Source organism: Littorina saxatilis, linkage group LG6 (assembly GCF_037325665.1).
Source record: "Littorina saxatilis isolate snail1 linkage group LG6, US_GU_Lsax_2.0, whole genome shotgun sequence".
Classification (NCBI taxonomy): domain Eukaryota; kingdom Metazoa; phylum Mollusca; class Gastropoda; order Littorinimorpha; family Littorinidae; genus Littorina; species Littorina saxatilis.
The window spans coordinates 44,781,221-44,803,720 of NC_090250.1; the positions used below are offsets into that span (position 1 = coordinate 44,781,221).

The window sequence follows — 22,500 nt, forward strand, 5'->3', positions numbered from 1 at the left end:
ACTAAAGGGATGATAGAAAAACGTAAAGGAACTAGGGTCAATAGAGAAAAGACCTAAAAACTTAACCTTCACCTATTCTACAAAAAATCCGGCACGGTTGGCCTAGTGGTAAGGCGTCCGCCCCGTGATCGGGAGGTCGTGGGTTCGAACCCCGGTCGGGTCATACCTAAGACTTTAACATTGGCAATCTAGTGGCTGCTCCGACTGGCGTCTGGCATTATGGGGTTAGTGCTAGGACTGGTTGGTCCGGTGTCAGAATAATGTGACTGGGTGAGACATGAAGCCTGTGCTGCGACTTCTGTCTTGTTGTGTGTTGCGCACGTTATATGTCAAAGCAGCACCGCCCTGATATGGCCCTTCGTGGTCGGCTGGGCGTTAAGCAAACAAACAAACAAACAAACAATTCTACAAAAACCTAATCCGAACGGACCTACAATGAGGCACTGGGTGGAAGGGCGAAAGTCTGGCGTGCGCTTTTATAGGTCACTTCAGCCCAATGAGAAAACGAAAAGGAAAAGAAAAGAAAGAATGAGGGGAACAAGAAAATGCGAATTGCGTTGTTGAGGAGAGTCTGAAATGGCGAGCGGTCCTCGCACAGTCAATAGCAGGCAATGGAGGGCTTCGTTGGGAAGCTTGACAAGATTTCTGGCAATTGTGACCCCCCACACCCCAACCCACCCCTCCTCCCTCCCCCTTAGATTTCTGGCAATTGTGAAACCTACCCCCACCCCTTCTCCAAGGCAATCGCGAAACCCCCCTCCCTAGCTTTCCCCGCACCGATTCCCCAAGAGAGCTTGATTCCCTTCTCCCCCATGATGCTTTCCCCCCAGAATTGCATTGCTTCTTTTCACCTCTCTGTTTATTTACAAGCACGGCCACTGAGCTCGCAAACTGGGGCATCACTGAGACCCAGCTAGAGGTCTCGGGGGCAACAAGTGTTTTCATTGTATTTCCTTTCGGCGGGAAAACAGTGGAAATCGAATCAGCTTTGGTGCTGGACCACAGAGGGTACCCCTCCGACGACTTCTAAGAATCTGTCTTGCTATTTCTAGACAGAAGCTTTGAGAATTGCGTATAGGGCAGGTCCCAGAAAGTCCTGTTGCGTGCGCATGTTGATCGTGTTATGCAGGTGGGAAACACAATTAGGGCCAATAGGAATGTCACGCCTGTAGCGTTCGGCGGCACGTGCAACATTGCATATTTTTCGCTTCCATCAAGGATGGGGTTCAGGGCATACCACAGTCTTGCAGCTGGAATAAAGATGTTCCGTCTGTCATCCCCGACCAAAGTCCAGGCTTGGGGTCGCCTGTGTGTGCACACAACAACCCAATAGGGGGGATCCTATCTTATTCTGCGTACTTTTATTGTGGTTCCGATAGCTCTTAGAGTTTCATAGTTCTCACCATGTCTGTATAGTGTATGTATTAGTTACTGTGATACCAAATTGTCTTACCCATGTATGTATGATGCTATGCGCCAGTGATGTATGAATGCTATTTATTTTTGTTTTTATCACACAGCAAGCTGCTTTCCTCGTGTATTTTTTATGTTCATTCATGTATTGTACACTTGGCAATAAATTATCTATCTAAATTATCTATCTATCTATCTATCTATACAAATCCGGCGTTCTGGTAATTCAGTAATGCGTGTTCACTAAATTCAGTCCTTCATGTGAGATTTTATTGTGCTTTTTTCTGTGTTCTAGGTGATCTTGTGTGCATGAAATCATACCCAGAGTTTTGGATATTAACATGATGTTAAAGATATACTAGCTAGGAGCCATTTGAGATTTGTTTGGTAAATTATACCTTAAAAATGTCAAGGGAGATTCGCTGTGCTGTAATTCAAAGACGCCTGCAATGATTTGCTCGCAAATGGTCTGTAAACGAAGCCAATCAATTGAATCAAATGTTAAGCGGCGAGCGGCTGTTTCATTCATCGAACTCCTCAGTGTCATGAGTTCCGACTTCCGTTCGCCGTCATATTTTATTCAGTCCTGGTGGGTACGCATTCGTTGAAACAGACTAAGGATGTACGAGAGAGAGAGAGAGAGAGAGAGAGAGAGAGAGAGAGAGAGAGAGAGAGAGAGAGAGACAGACAGAGAGACAGAGAGACAGAGAGAGAGACAGAGAGAGAGACAGAGAGAGAGACAGAGACAGAAAAAGACAGAGACAGAGAGACAAACTGCCTGCCTGCGAAAAAAAACCAGGCAGACATACATTGCTTCAGTCACGTCAAATCATCCTTCCGCACCGATCAGTAGCAAAAGAGGTACACGACAGAGTGAGCCGAAGCATCTCTTCGCATTCCCGAAGCATCACTTCGCTTCCTGTCTCGCCAAAAAAGGGAACCAGACACAATTTCTGTCTGCACGCAACGCCGACAGAACACTTCAGCCCTGCAAACACCCTCGCCCTCTCCCAGACTTACTGTCCAGTCGTTTCCAATCACCTTTGCACGTTTGGGACACATGGTTCGGCTGCAGGCAAGCCGTTGAAACGAACAAGTCTTTTCCTCCCAAGGATGGAGGTGACTGGCAAGAAATTGTGGGTTTGGTGTGAGAGTGAGAACAGACAAACGTTCAAACATATACTCAGACAATATGATTACTTGCAGTTTGTTTAGGTCAGTGACGACCCTGCTAATTATTGTTCGTGACAGATTGTGTCGACCCCGGCCAGCGAACGTTAGCTCCAAGACTCCTTTCTAAACAAAGGAAAACTATCAAACATTGGTACTATGACAGTTAGCTAGAACCAAAGAAAACAAGCGTAACATCGGTTGCTAACGGAGACGGCAATATGTAGCATAGATATAGATTACCGATGTATTACAAAACAATTATACACGTTTGACCAATAACAACTCTAGAAACAGAGGTTGCTAGTGTAGACTGTACTTCTGAATACGGCTACGATGCACGACAAGGGTCTCACAACTGAGCACACACAGAGGTCGCTTAGAGAGACAGTGATTGAGCACAATACAATCTTGCACAATAAAGGTCATACGTGATGTCCAGTGATGGAACTATCCTCAGTGCTGACCACCCACACAGGAAATGGCCAGTGACACGTGACTGGTCTCTCCTCTCATGTCCATCGATTGCCAAGGGTCTGGACAATACCCCGACATCCGGAATCACTTCTGATGATTTATATAGCGCGTTCCTGCCAGTTGCTGTTATCGCTCCATAGAGTGAGGGGTACTAACGTATGGTGCAAGGTCTGAAGGGGTCGAGTGCGACCACCTCTGCCCGTAATGTGCCACACCTCAATGGGTGATTTTAAGCGTTTGCGATGTATAACTGACAAGCGATGTTTGTTTCATCGATCGCTCGTTGGATTAGCAACAGGTTTTCGTTTGTCTTTATTTGCACTATGTACGCACTTTACGTGTGTTTGTGTGTGTGTGTGTGTGTGTGTGTGTGTGTGTGTGTGTGTGTGTGTGTGTGTGTGTGTGTGTGTGTGTGTGTGTGTGTATTCGTTTGGTTGTCTGTCTGTTTGTCTGTCTGTTTGTCTGTCTGTCTGTCTGTCTGTCTGTTTGTCTGTCTGTTTGTCTGTCTGTCTGTCTGTCTGTCTGTCTGAGTGTCAGTGTCTGTGTCTAAGTGTCGGTCTCTTTGCATGTGTTTGTGTCTATGTACGAAGCTTAGCCACGTTCATTGCGGGGTCTCATTTTGTGGGGTCGTAGATAACGGATAGGAGGGGTCAAAGCAATAACAACATCATTAAGGCCATCCTATCACAGTTAAAAACACCATCAAGAGTTAAGAACCAAGCTCTCCTGGCTCTTCGAAGCTCCCTGGCGGTCAAATTAACGACCATCAACCATTAAAAGTGAAGATCACTTAAACATTTCCTCTCTGAGTGGCGAGCAGATGGTCAGAAATGACCACCAAACAAACAATCGGCGGCTCAACCCTTAGCACTGTCTAAGGGGTAAGTTAAGAATATTTGTTAAAATGCTGTTCTGGTTGTTTTTTTCTATATAGTGCTGTTTTTCTGTGTAGTGTTGTTTTCTGTATTCCTTTCTCTCAGTCCAGTTACAAATTTAAACCATGTCTTTTTACATTTAGTCAAGTTTTGACTAAATGTATTAACATAAAGGGGGAATCGAGACGAGGGTCGTGGTGTATGTGTGTGTGTGTGTCTGTGCGTGTGTGTGTGTAGAGCGATTCACTGGACCGATATTTATGACATTTTACATAAGAGTTCCTGGGAATGATATCCCCGGACGTTTTTTTCATTTTTTTGATAAATGTCTTTGATAACGTCATATCAAGCTTTTTGTAAAAGTTGAGGCGGCACTGTCACATCCTCATTTTTCAATCAAATTGATTGAAATTTTGGCCAAGCCATCTTCGACAAAGGCCGGACTTCGGTATTGAATTTCAGCTTGATGGCTTAAAAAGTAATTAATGACTTTTGTCATTAAAAATCTGAAAATTGTAAAAAAAATATATTCTTTATAAAACGATCTAAATTTACGTTCATCTTATTTTTCATCATTTTCTGATTCCAAAAACATATAAATATGTTATATTTGGATTAAAAACAAGCTCTGAAAATTAAAAATATAAAAATTATGATCAAAATTAAATTTTCGAAATCAATTCAAAAACACTTTCATCTTATTCCTTGTCGGTTCCTGATTCAAAAAACATATAGATATGATATGTTTGGATTAAAAACACGCTCAGAAAGTTAAAACGAAGAGAGGTACAGAAAAGCGTGCTATCCTTCTCAGCGCAACTACTACCCCGCTCTTCTTGTCAATTTCACTGCCTTTGCCACGAGCGGTGGACTGACGATGCTACGAGTATACGGTCTTGCTGAAAAATTGCATTGCGTTCAGTTTCATTCTGTGAGTTCGACAGCTTGACTAAATGTTGTATTTTCGCCTTACGCGACTTGTTTCTCTCTTCTTTTTATTTTTTATTTCAATGGTATGAAAACTGGTGAAATAATTATCTGAAAATACTTAGTCTTGCTGTGGTAGTTGAACCAGTGAAAAACTGAGTGCAATTTAACGTGTTTGTTTTATTGCAGCAATACAACATAGTTGTTTGTGTTAATGGAGGTTTGCTTTGCAAGAGTGTGTGTGTGTGTGTGTGTGTGTGTGTGTGTGTGTGTGTGTGTGTGTGTGTGTGTGTGTGTGTGTGTGTGTGTGTGTGCGTGCGTGCGTGTGTGTGTGTGTGTGTGTGCGTACGTGCTCGTGCGTACGTGCGTGTGTGTGTGTGCGTGCGTGCGTGCGTGCGTGCGTGTGTGTGTAAATTTGACTTGTGCTCAAGGACATTTTGTGCGAACAGAGAAAGAAAGGAGTTGTGGAAATGGAAGAGGACCGGCACGGTTGGCCTAGTGGTAAGGCGTCCGCCCCGTGATCAGGAGGTCGTGGGTTCGATCCCCGGCCGGGTCATACCTAAGACTTTAAAATTGGCAATCTAGTGGCTGCTCCGCCTGGCGTCTGGCATTATGGGGTTAGTGCTAGGACTGGTTGGTCCGGTGTCAGAATAATGTGACTGGGCCGGTGAGACATGAAGCCTGTGCTGCGACTTCTGTCTTGTGTATATGTCAAAGCAGCACCGCCCTGATATGGCCCTTCGTGGTCGGCTGGGCGTTAAGCAAACAAACAAACAAACAAACAAATGGAAGAGGATGGGGACGGAGGGGGTTGAAGAAAGAGAAAACTGAAAAACCGTCACGATCTACGTGACGTCAACTTTCAAACTCTCAGGGTTTTTTTTACTCTATTTTCATGAAACCAGGCATGTGTCGCTTGAAAGGGAACTCAGTTGCACATAATTGTACTCTTTTCGGCACGGAAATTTGAAGGAAATCTTTTCTTTTTTTTTGTCAGACAAAAAGATGCCTTACCGCTACAGTAAATTGCAGGGTGTAATGTTTCTGGTTTCGTCCCTCATCATTGCAGGAATCGTGCAATACAAACAAATAATATTTAAAAGACAAGAGGGGAGGTGAAGAAGCTAAGGGGGGGGGGGTTGCTAAATCGTGATCACCAAAAGAAAAGGAATGACAGAAAGAAAAAAAGAAAGAAAGAAAGAAGAGAAAAGAAAAGAGAGAACAAAATAAAGAGAGGTAAGTAGATAGAAAAGGAGAAAGAAACAAGTCGCGTAAGGCGAAAATACAACATTTAGTCAAGTAGCTGTCGAACTCACAGAATGAAACTGAACGCAATGCAATTTTTCAGCAAGACCGTATACTCGTAGCATCGTCAGTCCACCGCTCGTGGCAAAGGCAGTGAAATTGACAAGAAGAGCGGGGTAGTAGTTGCGCTGAGAAGGATAGCACGCTTTTCTGTACCTCTCTTCGTTTTAACTTTCTGAGCGTGTTTTTAATTCAAACATATCATATCTATATGTTTTTTGAATCAGGAACCGACAAGGAATAAGATGAAAGTGTTTTTGAATTGATTTCGAAAATTTAATTTTGATCATAATTTTTATATTTTTAATTTTCAGAGCTTGTTTTTAATCCAAATATAACATATTTATATGTTTTTGGAATCAGAAAATGATGAAAAATAAGATGAACGTAAATTTGGATCGTTTAATAATTTTTTTTTCTCACAATTTTCAGATTTTAATGACCAAAGTCATTAATTAATTTTTAAGCCACCAAGTTGAAATGCAATACCGTAGTCCGGCCTTCGTCGAAGATTGCTTGGCCAAACTTTCAATCAATTTGATTGAAAAATGAGGATGTGACAGTGCCGCCTCAACTTTTACAAAAAGCCGGATATCATGCCATCAAAGGTATTTATCGAAACAAAGAAAAAAACGTCCGGGGATATCATTCCCAGGAACTCTTATGTAAAATTTCATAAAGATCGGTCCAGTAGTTTGGTCTGAATCGCTCTACACACACACACGCACAGACACGCACACACACATACACATACACACACACACGCACAGACACGCACACACACATACACCACGACCCTCGTCTCGATTCCCCCCTCTATGTTAAAACATTTAGTCAAAACTTGACTAAATGTAAAAAGGAAAACGTTAGATAGCCATTATTTATCCAGAGTGAAAAACTTAAGACAGACAGACAGACAGACAGACAGACAGACAGACAGACAGACAGACAGACAGACAGACAGACAGACAGACAGACAGACAGACAGACAGACAGAAAGAAAGAAAGAAAGAAAACAAGGAAAGAAACAATGATCAACTGACACGGAAGGCTTGCGATAAATGAGGTGGGGGGGGGGGAGAGGGGGGGGGGGGAGAGGGGGGGGGAGGAGGTCGACTTTTTGGTTCAAACCGAAGCGCAGACAGAAAGGAGTAAGAAGGATATAGAGAGACTGAACTGGAAAACGACAGAGATAGTTAAATAAATGGGCTGGAAAAAGCGAAAGAGTGCAAAGAGAGCTGTATAAGGGTAAAAAGAGAGAGAAAAAAGATAGAGGGGGAATTGAAGGAGTCAGCGAAAAGGAAGGGAGAGATTTGGAGAGATATTCATTTCAATTAATTCCCATATCGCCAAGCAGCACTATCATAAAATGTTAGAACAAAAACCAGAAAGCAATAAAGCGAAAAAGAAAACCGAAAAAAAAAGTTACAACTAGTCTCTGCAGAATAGATTCCTCCCCCTCTCATATGAGAGCAATCTCGTCTTCCTCGCTTGCGAAAAGACAGAGACAGACAGAGAAGAGAGACATTCATGCATGCAGGCAGGCAGACAGGCAGCTACATATCGTCTTCGGGTTGGCATGCAGTAGAGAGACAGACAGACTGGTAGCCACAGAGCGTCTTTAGGTTGCCATGCAGGCAGAGAGACAGACAGACTGGCAGCTACAGAGCGTCTTTAGGTTGCCATGCAGGCAGAGAGACAGACAGACTGGCAGCTACAGAGCGTCTTTAGGTTGCCATGCAGGCAGAGAGACAGACAGACTGGCAGCTACAGAGCGTCTTTAGGTTGCCATGCAGGCAGAGAGACAGACAGACTGGCAGCTACAGAGCGTCTTTAGGTTGCCATGCAGGCAGAGAGACAGACAGACTGGCAGCTACAGAGCGTCTTTAGGTTGCCATGCAGGCAGAGAGACAGATAGACTGGCAGCTACGGAGCGTCTTTAGGTTGCCATGCAGGCAGAGAGACAGACAGACTGGCAGCTACAGAACATCTTTAGGTTGCCATGCAGGCAGAGAGACAGACAGACTGGCAACTACAGAACATCTTTAGGTTGCCATGCAGGCAGAGAGACAGACAGACTGGCAGCTACATAGCGTCTTTAGGTTGCCATGCAGGCAGAGAGACAGACAGACTGGCAGCTACAGAGCGTCCCGAGGTTGCCAGTGCAGACAGAGAGGCAGCTACATATCGTCTTCGGGTTGACATGCAGCAAAGAGACAGACAAACTGGCAGCCACAGAGCGTCCCGAGGTTGCCAGCGCAGGCAGACAGGCAGCTACATATCGTCTTCGGGTTGACATGCAGCAAAGAGACAGACAGACTGGCAGCCACAGTGCGTCCCGAGGTTGCCAGTGCAGACAGATAGACAATTATACATAGCGTATAATTATATATGCGTTGCCCGTGCATACGCACAGACAGACACGCAGACAGACAGCTAAACAGCATCTTTGGGTTGACCGTGCCAGCTCAGTGTTCGTTCCAAGAGCAGGACAGAGTGAAAAGCAAAAAGAGACTGCTGCTGCTATAATGCCAGGAGATGCTAGCCTCCGGTCCATCTATACATCGACCGCTGACACTAATAGCAATCAATCAGCGTTGAGTGCGGTGCGTCTTTCCGCGCTGCCGACCGCGACCACCACCGTTGCACACACAGAAAGAGAAAATGTGTGTACGGTTTGCACGTGCTTCCAGTAAGGGCTTCCCTTATGCAATTATATGCGTGGTTGGGTAGACTTGGGATAGGAGGAATGGTTGATGGGGGCTAGTGGTTTTATGCAGTGATCATGGTAGACATGTTCATGTGTACGTCAGTGTTTCTTCACAAGTTCGATTCCTGGCGCTCACTAAACAAGAAAGCAGATGTTGTTATTTTGACCCTTGTTATTTTGTCCCTTGTTGTTGTTGTTGTTGTTGTTGTTGTTGTTGTTGTTGTTGTTGAGCGCTGAACAATCACGGGGCCACGCACTCGCTTCAAAGAAGGCGACTTATTAATCCAAATGGGAAGATTATAGTGCATCACCCAGCTATAGTCAGGGAGTCAACCTGGCGGGGTTGGAGATGATGTTTTTCAGAAAGTTTATTTACAGCCGATGTTCGGTAGACGGAAAATGGCTACGTTGTACCGCTATTGTTAAAATCTATCAAATAAATGTGGTAGCATTCCCAACCCCGTCGGGTTGACCCAAGTGGTCTTTAGGTGACTGCCTATTACGTTTACTGCCTTTTTCAATGACACCGCTACAAAGGCAACTGCCTTCCGTACAAAAGGGAGTTAAAACAAGTCTAAACACTATACTTGGCGGATGCGCGTTGCTGTTGTTGTCGTCGGTGATATTGTTGTCTTTTTCTTGTTATTACTTCTTCTGCCACTGCGCATATCCACTATCCCCCTCTTGCTTTTTCTTGAAAAGCACAGATGGTACCGTGAGAGTTTTAAAGTCCCCGAAATATCCCCGAAATGTCCCTTTTTGCAGGCTTACCGACAGTAACAAGTATCACGAATGTGACAGGGAGACCACTGCGTCAACCTTCACAGCAGGCTCTCCAGTTGTTGGCCTCAGATAGAGCGAGCTATTTATAGCCGACATCTGTGAATTGTAGAGTTCTGTTTGTGATAGGGTGTGACTGTCTTCTTGTATGTTCTAGGTTTCCTTTGCGTAACCAAATAAGCGCTAAAATTCTCAATCCTGTTTCATTTGACTTCGCCTCCAAAGCTGATTGTTGTGTTTCGGCACTCGGTCACACGAGTATGATTCTTCTTATCTTCTTCCTCTTCCTTCTGTTCCTCATAATCCCTTTTCCTCCTCTTCTTCGTCCTTCTGCCCCATCCCGTGTAGTTTTCTTCCTCTGCTTCAACACAAGTGTCGGATTCCTATCAACATGACTATAGTTCTGGTGCTATGTTTCGGGCCTTGATACAGATTGTACTGTCAAGCTCCTTAACACAAAACATCACAATCATCATCCTTCAACTTCTTCTTCTTTCTTTCTGTCTTTTTTTGTTGTGTTCTTTCTTTGTTTCTTTCTTTCTTGCTTTATTGTTTTCTTTGTTTGTTTCTTACTTGCTTTCTATCCTTGAAAAATAAAGTTCCATCATCATCATCATCATCATCATCTTGCTTTCTTTCTTTCTTTCTTACTTTCTTTCTTTGTTTCTTTGTAAAACCAGAGCAAGCTTTCTATCAATCCATCTCTAAACAGTCCCCGTACCGCACGTGTTTCAGGCCTTGCTGCAGACAGTGCCGTCCACCTCCTTCACGCCAGACATCACGCCAGACATCACGCCCATCATCCTTCAACTTCTTCTTGTTTTCTTTCTGTCTGTCTTACTTTCTTTCTTTGTTTCTTTTAAAAACCAGGGCAAGATTACTATGAATTGACCTCTAAATAGTATCTGTACTGCACGTGTTTCAGGCCTTGCTGCAGACAGTGCCGTCCACCTCCTTCACGCCAGACATCACGCCCATCATCCTTCAACTTCTTCTTGTTTTCTTTCTTCCTTTTTTTCTTTCTTTGATTCTTCTTTCTTTTCTCTGTTTTTTTTCTTTCTTTCTTCTTGTCTGTCTCTCTGTGTTTCTTTCTTTCTTTCTTTCTTTGATTCTTTGTAACAAAAAACCAGAGCAAGCTTTCTATGAATCCATCTCTAAACAGTATCTGTACTGCACGTGTTTCAGGCCTTGCTGCAGACAGTGCCGTCCACCTCCTTCACGCCAGACATCACGCCCATCATCCTGGCCGCGCACCGCGACAACTACGAGATCATCAAGATCCTCCTCGACCGGGGCTTCCGCATCCCCAAGCCGCACACCGCACGCTGCAGCTGCAACGACTGCTTGGAGGGTAGTCAGGAGGACAGCCTCCGCCACTCGCGTTCACGCATCAACGCCTACAAGGCCCTCGCCAGCCCCTCGCTCATCGCTCTCTCCTCCAAAGACCCTATCCTCACCAGCTTCGAGCTGTGCGTGGAGTTGAGGCGGCTGAGCAAGCTGGAGAACGAGTTTAAGGTAGATTATGAGAAGCTGGCCCACAAGTGTCAGGACTTCGCCGTGGACCTTCTGGAGCAGACGCGCGGGTCCCGCGAGCTCAACATCATCCTCAACCACGACACCACTAGCTCCGGCATGGACGACAGCGGCGCAGAGAAGATGACGCTTAGCCGCTTGAAGCTTGCTGTCAAATACAAACAGAAAAAGGTGGGGTTTCAGTTCTGTCAATTTATATATTTGCACCGGCCCCCGTAGCGCAGTGGTTCGCGCATCGGGCTGCGGGCCGGGAGGTCGTGGGTTCGAATCCCATCAGGGTCATGTGGGTTTTTCGGGCTACGGTCGGCTGCTACCCAGAGTGGAAGTGCCACGGTTCCCATGGGAAGGCTTGAATCACACAGCCGAGTGTCATTCACTTAACGAATGCGACTTTGAGGGTGCTCAGGTTCTGTATACCTGACCAACACCGCAGGTGCGGCAGTTCTCGGGTCTGGTTGACGCCAGGATATATTATGACAGTAAGCGTAGAGTGCTGCCCTGTCATGTAGTCTCAAAAACCAAATTGGAAATCCAAAGCATCATTATAATCATCCTCATCTCATTAATCATTCAAAATATAAATTGTCCTTGCTCTTGTGGCCCTTCATGCCCGGAGCTCTCATGGTGACCTTGGTCTCAGTGTTCCTGTTCGATCCTTCCCTGAATAGTAGTTCGATCTGCTGTCAGTCTTCAACGTGTGACGTTCTGGGGGGTCGACGGAGGGACGTGGTGGCGGTCTGCTCTCTGGAGGGGACGCTCACTCAGTCTGGCTCCGCGACTTAAAGTCAATGTCGTTTGTAGGGGGCATAGTAGGTAGTGGGCTGCGTCCGTTAGCTCGGGACAGACCCACTATTGAACACCGTCGAAGTGACTCAACAGAAGTGCAGTGTCATCTTCCGAGGGTAGCCTACCGCAGTGGCCCTGGAGCGTCTGTAAAATCGACAAGTCTGGCAGCGGAACGAAATTCAGAGGTGGAGCAGCGAGTGCAGGGACGGGACGGGGCGGTGTGAGAGCACAACGGGACAAGGGAACAAGTGTAAAGACAACAAGTCGCGTAAGGCGAAAATACAACATTTAGTCAAGCTCAGTCGAACTCACAGAATGAAACTGAACGCAAAGCATTTTTTCCGCAAAACTTGACTAAATGTAAAAAAGAAAAAAAAGAAGAAAAAAAGTTATATATTTGCAAGATATAAACAAGGTTTCGACCCAAGCGGGGCATTCGAAGAAAATGACGCTTAGGCGCTTCAAACTCGATGTCATGTCAAGTACAAACAGAAAAAGTTATATTTTTTAAGTTATAAACAAGTTTGTTCTGTCATAGTTTTGGCCTGAGGGGGAGCAACAAAGTATAAACAAATTTGCCTGAATGACAAGAAAACGTGTGATCTTTGAGGAACTTATTGATAGGTTATAGCTCATTGTCATCATTTTCACGAGTTTTCATTCACAAGCACCTGGGAAATAAATCTCATGTTCCCCGGGGAATAAATCCCCGGTTACCATAGTTGCAGGAAGCCCTATTACATGGATAATCAAAAGCAAACCCAATAGAAACGCTCGAGGATTCTTCGGCTCTTTTCATTGGCGTTTCCCCAGACCTAAACAGACGACAAGACACTGCTTTGCAAAGTTCCAAAAACCAACTGGAAAACTGGCAAAAGTAAACAAAAAAACAAAACTACTTCAATAAATTCGTCACAAACAAATGAAACCTACCGATATGTTATGTCTTCTTACAAAGTCACGGAGTGCGTGTATCTGTGTTTCGATACACAGACGTTCGGAGAAACACGAACGTCAAGTTCAAGTAAAACGACACCTGACACACACATTTTGACCCGTGCACAAGACGTTGTATCGATAAACGAAGCACAAGTAAGAAACAATAATAAAAGCAAAGAAAATAGCAACACGATATGCAAACATCTAACAAAGCCGAGCAAGCAGAATGACAGGTCTAATGAAAAACAAAGAGGTACCGAGTCGGAAACAAGATCGCGATTCTTTCCTTCGCTGCACGACGCAAATCTTCTGTGACCTTTGACCAAACGTAGCTTCCACATTCGATCACCGTGCTCAGCTTAATATTTACAACAGAAAGCCGAGGGAGTGGAATACCGATATGAACCTACAGAAATGTGCATCCTCAAACCTGACATATTCATCCCAACTCATTTAATGAACTCAAAAACACAGAAAGTTGCTTTCACACGCCATCTTTGATTGCCAGTGGTTAGCAAACCGGGACCCGTGTGGTTATCTGCACGGTACCCGTGTTTCAAAGCATGGCTCCCTGGGTTGATTGTGCACTTGTTTTCTCACTACCAAAATAATGACAAAAACGATGTTTGATGGTTTGTTGACAGACCAGCTTTTTTGTCGGTCCTCGGATGGGGGGGGGGGGGGGGGGAGCATATCGACTTTTGTTTCATATTTATTGACCGCGGCCTTCGGCCTTGGTCAATAAATATGAAACAAAAGACGATATGCTCCCCCTTGGACAGACAAAAAAGCTGGTCTGTCAACAACCCATCAAACATCTTATAATGTCTCAGTGTGTGTGTAGTGGAGGAGGGTCTGTGTCAGTGTTTGTTTGTAACTATGACTTTGTGTTATATCAAGCGAATTAGGCATAACAATCGGCACACTGAATCTTTTATTTGTAAAAATGAGTATTTGTTTGTGCAGTAAGTGGCACATCTTAACTGCCAGTAGTAACTATCGCGTCTGTGGGGTACGACGGCCTGGCCATCATCTTTGTGCAGATTCTTTGTTTTGCAGTTCGTCCCACATCCTAACTGCCAGCAGCTACTAGCGTCTCAATGGCCCGACGTTCTACCAGTGTTTCGTCGCCTCAGTCTGATATTAAAAGATGACCATTATCTCAGTGCTGATTTTTGTGTGTTTTGCAGTTCGGGGCACACCCTGACTGTCAGCAAATACTAGCGTCTCTTTGGTCCAACGGTTCAAGGTTCCTTCGCCGCATTTTGATGATAAAGATGACCATTATCTCAGTGCTGATTCTGTGTGTTTTGCAGTTCGTAGCACACCCTAACTGCCAGTAGCTTCTATCGTCTCTATGGTACGACGTTCTGCCAGCGTTCTATCGCCGCAGTCTCACGTTAAAGATGAGCATTATCTCAGTGCTGATTCTTTGTATCTTGCAGTTCGTAGCACACCCTAACTGCCAGCAGCTACTAGCGTCTCTATGGTACGACGGGCTGCCAGGGTTCCGTCGCCGCAGTCTATTGTCCAAGATGACCATCATCTTCACCATTGCCTTCACCTTCCCCCTCCTGTCCATCGTCTACCTCATCGCTCCCATGAGCTACCTGGGCAGGCTCATCCGCAAGCCCTTCATCAAGTTCATCGTCCATTCGTCGTCCTACCTGTGTTTCTTGTGTAAGTATGGGGGAGGGGATATGTGTGTGTCTGTAGGTATGTTCGTCCGTGCGTGTGTCCGTTTTTCTGACTGTGTGTGTCTGTGTGGTAAGTGCGCAATCGCTTGAAAGAGAGAGAGAGAGAGAGAGAGAGAGAGAGAGACAGACAGACAGACAGACAGACAGACAGACAGACAGACAGACAGACAGAGAGAGAGGGAGAGAAAGAGAGACAGAGACAGAGAGAGAGAGAGAGAGAGCAGAAGTTAGACAACATATGTTAAGAGCATATGTCACACGCATTCCTTCTTTGCCACTACTAAAGCAAACATGTGCAAGATTGTATGTTACACGCTTTGATGCCGAAATCAATTATTTTGATTATGCATTTATTTCTGAAAAATGTTATCTTCACATACATTTAGTTACTACCTTAAACACTAATGTTTTTGGTATTCAATTCAAGTGATCACGAACGTAAAATAATGGGTATCAAAGTGTTGTTACATTTTGTTGTGTATTCTGAATAGTGTGCCAACAGGCCTTGGTCAGTCAACCACGTTTTATCTGTGTACTTCGTGTTTGACGGGAAAAAAATAACACCAACCCCGTTCTCCTGCATATATATGTTACAGGCATTAAGTGAAACCAGGCATTACGCGTAATGCCTGAAATGTTCAGGCATTACGCGTAATGCCTGTTACCACTAGGCATTACACGTAATGCCTAAAATCACCAGGCATTACACGTAATGCCTGAAATTTAACTCTCAAAATTACGCTTATTGCCTGACGCAATTCAGGCAATACACACAACATAAAAGCCTATTGCACTGAACAGTTATCCATCCATCCACGGTGAGAACATTTTTAAAGGACAAAGTGTTGACAAAATGTCATGGTGTGAATATTGTAATGAGTGATGGTTCACCACAGTTTGAATTTCACGTAAGTGTGAGTGCATGTCACAATGGAAAGCCGAGGTCCAATATTTCCAGTCGAGTTTTCACCAGTTGCTTATTCGTCACCATGGAGGATACTGAAAAAGAACAATTGTTTACTCGACGTTTGTTTGAACATTATGAAAAGGACGGCAGAAAGTTGCTCCCGAAAGCTGTGTAGCCTACTTCAGAACAATCGAAGAAGTAAAAGCTGCCTTCCAGAAAACGACAAAGTCACGTCATGAGTATCATCTCTTGGGAAAGTAAGTGATGTGTGGTGTTTGTCAAAAGCAGGTTTGAGTGTTGGTATTCAGCTCTACGTCTATCGTGAAACAATACTGAAACACTGTGTAAACGGGTGTGTTTTTCTCATAAGGAAGATTTGTTATTATTATTCGACGTAAGTTGTTCACGATCTTTAGTAGTTTGAATGTAGCGCTCGGGTACATTGACGTGTTGTTATTGTTTTAGCAAGATGAATTCAATCTGGACCCTGTCCTACGTGTTGTAATTATATCCGACTCGCTGCCGAGAGTTATGGTACATTGTTTATAACCATGATAAACATGTCCTGTTATTGCCATTAAATAGTCATACTTTAATTTTCAGATTCGAGGTATTAAAATGCGGTGACATCGAAAGGCTTGTACAGAAAAGGACTGACACAACTGAGGAATCCATTCTCTACTATGCTACCCTTGAAAAAATATACGATATCGTCAAGAGAGCGCATGTGGCCACAGGCCATGGCGGTCGTGATCGCATGGAGAAGGAGTTGCACAAGAAATACGACAACATACCACGCCACGCGATAGAACTTTACAAATCTTTGTGAGCAGAGTGTCAGAAGAAGAAGAAACGAGCGAGAGTCAAAGGTGTTGTTGTTCGACCAATTCTATCAAACGATATTCTATCCCGGGCTCAGATCGATCTTATTGACATGCAGTCGCTGGCTGACCGAGGTCATAAATGGATTTGTGTGTACCAAGATCATGTCAGCAAATTCTGCATTCTGAGACCAGTGAGTACCAAAAGAGCTTAGGAAGTTGCGAGTCACATCCTAGACATTTTTCTGGCGTTCGGTGCTCTATCTATTCTTCAGAGCGACAACGGAGCTGAATTCACGGCCAGTATAATTACCGAGGTCGCACAATTATGGCCCGATCTAAAAAATAGTGCATGGAAAACCGAGACAGCCCCAGAGTCAAGGCTCTGTTGAAAGAGCAAATTCAGACATAAAGGATATGCTGGTAGCATGGATGAGCGAGAACAAGACTACGAACTGGACTGCTAGCATCAAATTTGTCCAGTTTAGAAAGAACACGAGTCACCACGCCGGTATAGGCAGATCGCCATTCAAAGCATTGTTTGGCACGGAAGCCAAGATCGGTCTGAGATCAACAACGTTGCCCGATGGGATCATAGACTTGATCGAAACGGAGGAAGAATTACAAAAGGCATTAGTGGAACCAAATGAAGACATCGACATGCCCCAAGCTGAAAGTCAGACGCTTGGGCCGTCTCTTGGTGCAATGCCCCAAGTTGAAAGACAGACGCCTGGACCATCTTCTGTGCATGAATTACAAAAGGCATTAGTGGAACCAAATGAAGACATCGACATGCCCAAGCTGAAAGTCAGACGCCTGGGCCGTCTTTTGGTGCAATGCCCCAAGCTGAAAGTCAGACGCCTGGGCCTTCTCTTGGTGCAATGCCCCAAGCTGAAAGACAAACGCCTGGGCCTTCTCTTGGTGCAATGCCCCAAGCTGAAAGACAGACGCCTGGACCATCTTCTGTGCATGAAGCTGCATTACAAAAACATGATAATACCATACAAGAATCGCAGAAGAGAGCAAGGATCAGCCAACAGAAACAAGCAGACCGGATGTTGAAAAGAAGCAGAATTGAGATGATTCCTGGAGAAATTGGTCAGACTGTCCTGGTCCCAATTCCGTCGGTAGACAGAGGAAGAGGAGATCCTAGAAACATTTTAGGTGTGATAGTTGACCGAGATGTAAACGAGAACTACACAATTGCAGTCCGGGCAGGTATCTTGAAAGGGTGCTTTTATAGAAACCAGTTTCAGTTGAGCGAAACGAATTTACTGAGTGAAAAGGACGTTACACTCTGTGCCCAAGTTTCAGTTAGAGAAGCGGTTTCAAGCGAGTCTTTGGGCGGCGGGCAGAGTTTTGTTAAATGTAACTGCAGTGGACAGAAAAAAAGTGTTCCACAAACCGTTGCAGATGCTTCAAAAGTCATCTCAAATGCAACAGCCGCTGCCATAACAGTCTGTCTTGTCAAAACAAATAGAACATTAATTGTGATCAACCACCAACAAACCATCCACAAACCACTAACAAACATCAGCAGAAACCTCACCAACGACAATTGCAGAGAGGTTTCAGGCATTATACACGTAATGCCTGGTTTCACTTAATGCCTGTAACAGGTTTTAGGCATTACGTGTAATGCCTGACAATGATTTTCAGGCATTACACGTAATGCCTGGTATTTTTAGGCATTACGTGTAATGCCTAGTGGTCACAGGCATTACGCGTAATGCCTGAACATTTCAGGCATTACGCGTAATGCCTGGTTTCACTTAATGCCTGTAACATATATATATGAAAGCCACATTTTCTTCTTCATTCAATTTCTGTTTTCAAAAGCTTCGTCAACTTTCCACTTACACGACACGGTCCCTTTACCAAGCTTCAATTAAGAACCCTGAATACGAAAGGTCAAAACAAAACAATAGGTACTACTTTCACTATCGTCGTCTGCAACGAAAACCGAAAATGGCGAAACGCTTTGCTACGTACACAGAGGACGAAATTGCAAAGAAAAGATCGAACCTTACACCTGTGACAAGGAAAAGTTGCATAGACAGTTCCGTGCGGATCTTACCACGTATCAACGTACATCCGATGCTCAGAACCTACAGATGGGTGACGCTTTGGCGATTGAGGCTTCGTCTTCAGCTCTAACACGCACGCAGACAGTCAGGAAGGTCTAATCTGCACCAGCGGTGATGGAAGGTTTGGATTTAGAAACACTCGAATGTTACTTCGACAAGATAAACGAATCAAAAGACGAAAGTGTGCCCCAAATTCGGAAAATATTCTTTCAAAACTGCACTGTAAACAACATCAACATCACTGTGAGAAAATGAACAATCCAAACACAACCACCTGACCTACAAAAATTCTCCGTGTTCGTTCGCGCTTTGCATTCAATCTGTGTTAGTGCGCGCGTGTGTTTGTGTGTTTAGCTTTCGTTGGTTTGTGCTGTTTGGTTAAAAAAAAGTTTATTTTTTTCATTGAAAGATTCAGAAATGTTGGTTGATACTTTGTTAAATGCATTCAACCAGAAAAAGACACGAAACGCATTGGATCTATCTTCTGCGCGCATGCGTGTGTAGGGTATGTGTGAAAAGGCAATTGTGTTTTCAGTCTTGTTTTGTGCCTGTTATTTCGTCCCAAAAAACTCATTTCTGTCTTTCTATGCCTATGCTGTGAGACATAATCGCTATTACGAGTTAGTCGTGTGACAGAGAGTTTTCTTGCACACTCGACTGCTGCTGTCTCACTTCGGCTACGCCGTCGTGAAACATCTACAGTCTCGTGTGCAAGAAAACTCTGTCACACGACTAACTCGTAATAGCGGGTTCTGTTAATGTAAACACGTCGGACCTCATTACATTTCCTCACGTGACCTACATCCCGATGCCCAGATTGACTCGCCCTTCCTTTCCCAGCATTCCCGCTGAAAATGCATCTTCCGGAAATGGCAGTATTGGCCTTTGTACAACCTCTAATCCGTGAACAAAATGGTAATTTCCTCAAAATCAATTCCTGGCCACGGAATGCACTGCGGGCCTGAGAACTGGGCTTCGGGGGTCAGTTAACAACATGGCGCGAGCAGCCTTATTACTGGCTCCTTCACACTACAAGCAAACATTTGACAGTCAGCTAACAATTTTCTGAGCAGGGGGAAAAAAGTCTGACATTTTTCATCACCAAATGAGCTGAAGGAGGAGGAGTGGGAAATGGTTGGGGCCGGTAGGTGGTGAAATCGACTAGCCAATACACCGACCCGTCAACCAACCAATCAAGTCAAGCAACTTTGTAACTTACTACCTACCTAACTAACTATCCATCCATCCAGTACAAAGGTTACTACGTTTTGCACTTCCCAAGTGCCGTCTGCCATTAACATTTGTGATTTGGACAAGCAGACAGGATTTAAGTCTGTGTTGTTTTGAGTGCGTAGGTTACTGATTAAAAAGTCCATTTGAAAATGTTCATTTTTGCTTCCGTCCTGCCATGTTTGAAAGAGCAAACACTTCATCCTAAGCTAAACCGGCACGGTTAGCCTAGTGGTAAGGCGTCCGCCCCGTGATCGGGAGGTCGTGGGTTCGAACCCCGGCCGGGTCATCCCTCAGACTTTAAAATTGGCAATCTAGTGGCTGCTCCGCCTGGCGTCTGGCATTATGGGGTTAGTGCTAGGACTGGTTGGTCCGGTGTCAGAATAATGTGACTGGGTGAGACATGAAGCCTGTGCTGCGACTTATGTCTTGTGTGTGGCGCACGTTATATGTCAAAGCAGCACCGCCCTGATATGGCCCTTCGTGGTCGGCTGGGCGTTAAGCAAACAAACAAACAAACAAACAAACAAATCCTAAGCTAAATGTTAATCTGTTCATTGTTATTCTTGTTGGGTTTCCCGTTTGTCTACTTGAAAGATGGATTGACCGAAGTTCTAGGGATTGCTTTGTTTTATCGAAGCTGAGGAAAAATTCCTTTAACTAACCATTTTATTCTTAAAAGTCCATTGTTTGAAATGTTTGTTGCATGATTTCTACGAAGAGAAAAGCGTGTGCGTTTAGAACTAAAGGGTCAAATAAATAAAAACTAGTGCGAGTTATTTTTTTTGGGTAGGTTTCTTCGAACTGGAAGCAACCCTTTGTCATCATTTTAAACAGTGGTTAACATTGTCGCTACTGCCTTAAGAAATATTTACATTATTGTTGTCATGAATCATGTATTACCTCGAACATACAGCCGAAGCAATAGGGTCAAAACGACAATACTTACTACTGTTTAGAACCCAGGTATACCTACATACGTATGACTATGCATCTGATACTCCTGAGGACAAAAATGACCAAGAAGAAGATGAAGACGAAAGTGAGACAGAAAAATAGACACGTTTGCAAATTACAAATGTAAATAGATGCCAAGGGGAAAAACAGAAAGACAGAAGAACAAATTTAAGCTCACCCGATATATAGTGCCATTATAGATGCAAAGAAAACCAAAAGACAGAGAGGACAAGCTCACCACATTTTTGATACCAATAGACGCCAAGAAAGTGTAAGCTAATCACATTTCAATAGATACCAAAAATGAGAAACAGAGACAGAAATACAACAAGCTCACTAAAGTAAAAATGCCAATGGATTCCAAGAAAGAGAAAGAGTCAGAGAGAAAAGAAGCCCACAGAGATTTCCAATGCTACTGTTTGCCAAGAACGAGAGACATAGAAGAAGATCACCAGATTGTTAATACCAATAAACAACAAGCGAGAGAAACAGGAACAGAGAAAGAACAAGCTTAATATAATCATTCCAATGCAAATAGATGCCAAGAAAGAAAAACAGAACAAGCTCGCCAGTTGATCCATTCCAATTGAAGAGAAACAGAGCCATAGGAAGAACAAGATCATCAGATATCCAATCTCTATAGGTGCCATGAACTCGACACATGCCCTTTAAATAGATACGAAGCTTAAGCGCGCAGAGAAAGAGCGACAGTAAAACAAACAAACAAACAATTAAACGGAAGGCGCAGAAAGAGAAACAGAGACAGAGAAAGAGCAAACTCATCAGACTTCCAATGCAAATAGATGCCACGAGGTTGACATAAGCCCATTAAAAACGACAAGAAGGACATTGCGCAAACGCAGCAGCCAACAACTCAAAAAATAAGTGAAAGGAGAACTGGAGGCGAAAAAACAAGAAGAAGAGCGCATAAAGAAACAAATTGCACGAGGCATGCTAGGCTGCCACTCACTCAGTGCGGCACGTGCAACTAACACGCCTTACGGAAAATTGCCGGCCTGTGATTCCCGAAGGTCGAAAATTAAGTCAGTTGGAAGAGAGATATGCTGGCTCTAAATTCCGCTCCCCCCTCCAGGTTTTTGTGTGTGGAATAGAGATATGCTGGCTGGGAATGCCGCTCCCCCCCCCCCCCCCCCCCCCAAGGTAAATTGGAATAGAGATATTCAGTTTTTTAATGCTGCATCCCCCCCGTCCCCCCATCCCACTTCTCTCCCCCCCCCCCCCTCGCATTCCCCTCCCAACTTCATTCTGTAGGCTGTTGGACGTTTACATGTGTGTTTTTTGGTCGCTTGTTTCAAACATTCGCTCTGTGGTTTGTGGCCTCAACACTGATATTCGGAAGTATCAAAAGACATGCGTAGTCAAGACTGTAGAGATTGGTTTATGGAAATGTGGGCACTCAGATGGTAAAATCCAAGGACATTACTACCCCCACCCCCCCCCCCCCCCCACCCCCCACCTTCCCCCCTTTTCATCAAAGCTACCCCATTAACACAAATTCCAGAAGTACAGCAGATGTCAGTTGCCGAAGAAAGAATAGTGATGTCAAATCATTTGGTTTATTCTCGAAGCGGTTGGTCTTTGGAGCCGATGCGTGACGTCAGAAACCACAAAAGGACACTCGGCGCGAGTCAATATTTTGTATACTGGTGTCTTGCTGTATGAGAAAAGTTTAAGACTCTAAATGACATTCAAGCTACAATCCATTTGGAAACGATTGTTGGGTATCTGTTTTGTTGTTTTATCGGTGCTGAATATTTACAAGCAGGCGTACATTGCATGCACATTTTCTGTTACCAAAAACGCCGAGAGTGGTAAATAAATATGCCAGTACTATGGAACGAGGTGATTTAAATCAATACAGCTGT

The 22,500-nt window shown here is 44.3% G+C and overlaps 1 protein-coding gene across 1 annotated transcript in view; it reads left to right on the forward strand.

Annotated features, from left to right (window-relative positions):
• The window catches only part of LOC138969638 (short transient receptor potential channel 4-like), a 74,037-nt gene that overhangs the window by 7,050 nt on the left and 44,487 nt on the right, over positions 1 to 22,500 (forward strand). Inside the window, exons 2-3 of the mRNA XM_070342495.1 lie at positions 10,843 to 11,361; positions 14,361 to 14,595. Of these exons, the coding sequence (XP_070198596.1) occupies positions 10,843 to 11,361; positions 14,361 to 14,595 (754 nt within the window). The remainder of the gene's footprint in view (positions 1 to 10,842; positions 11,362 to 14,360; positions 14,596 to 22,500) is intronic.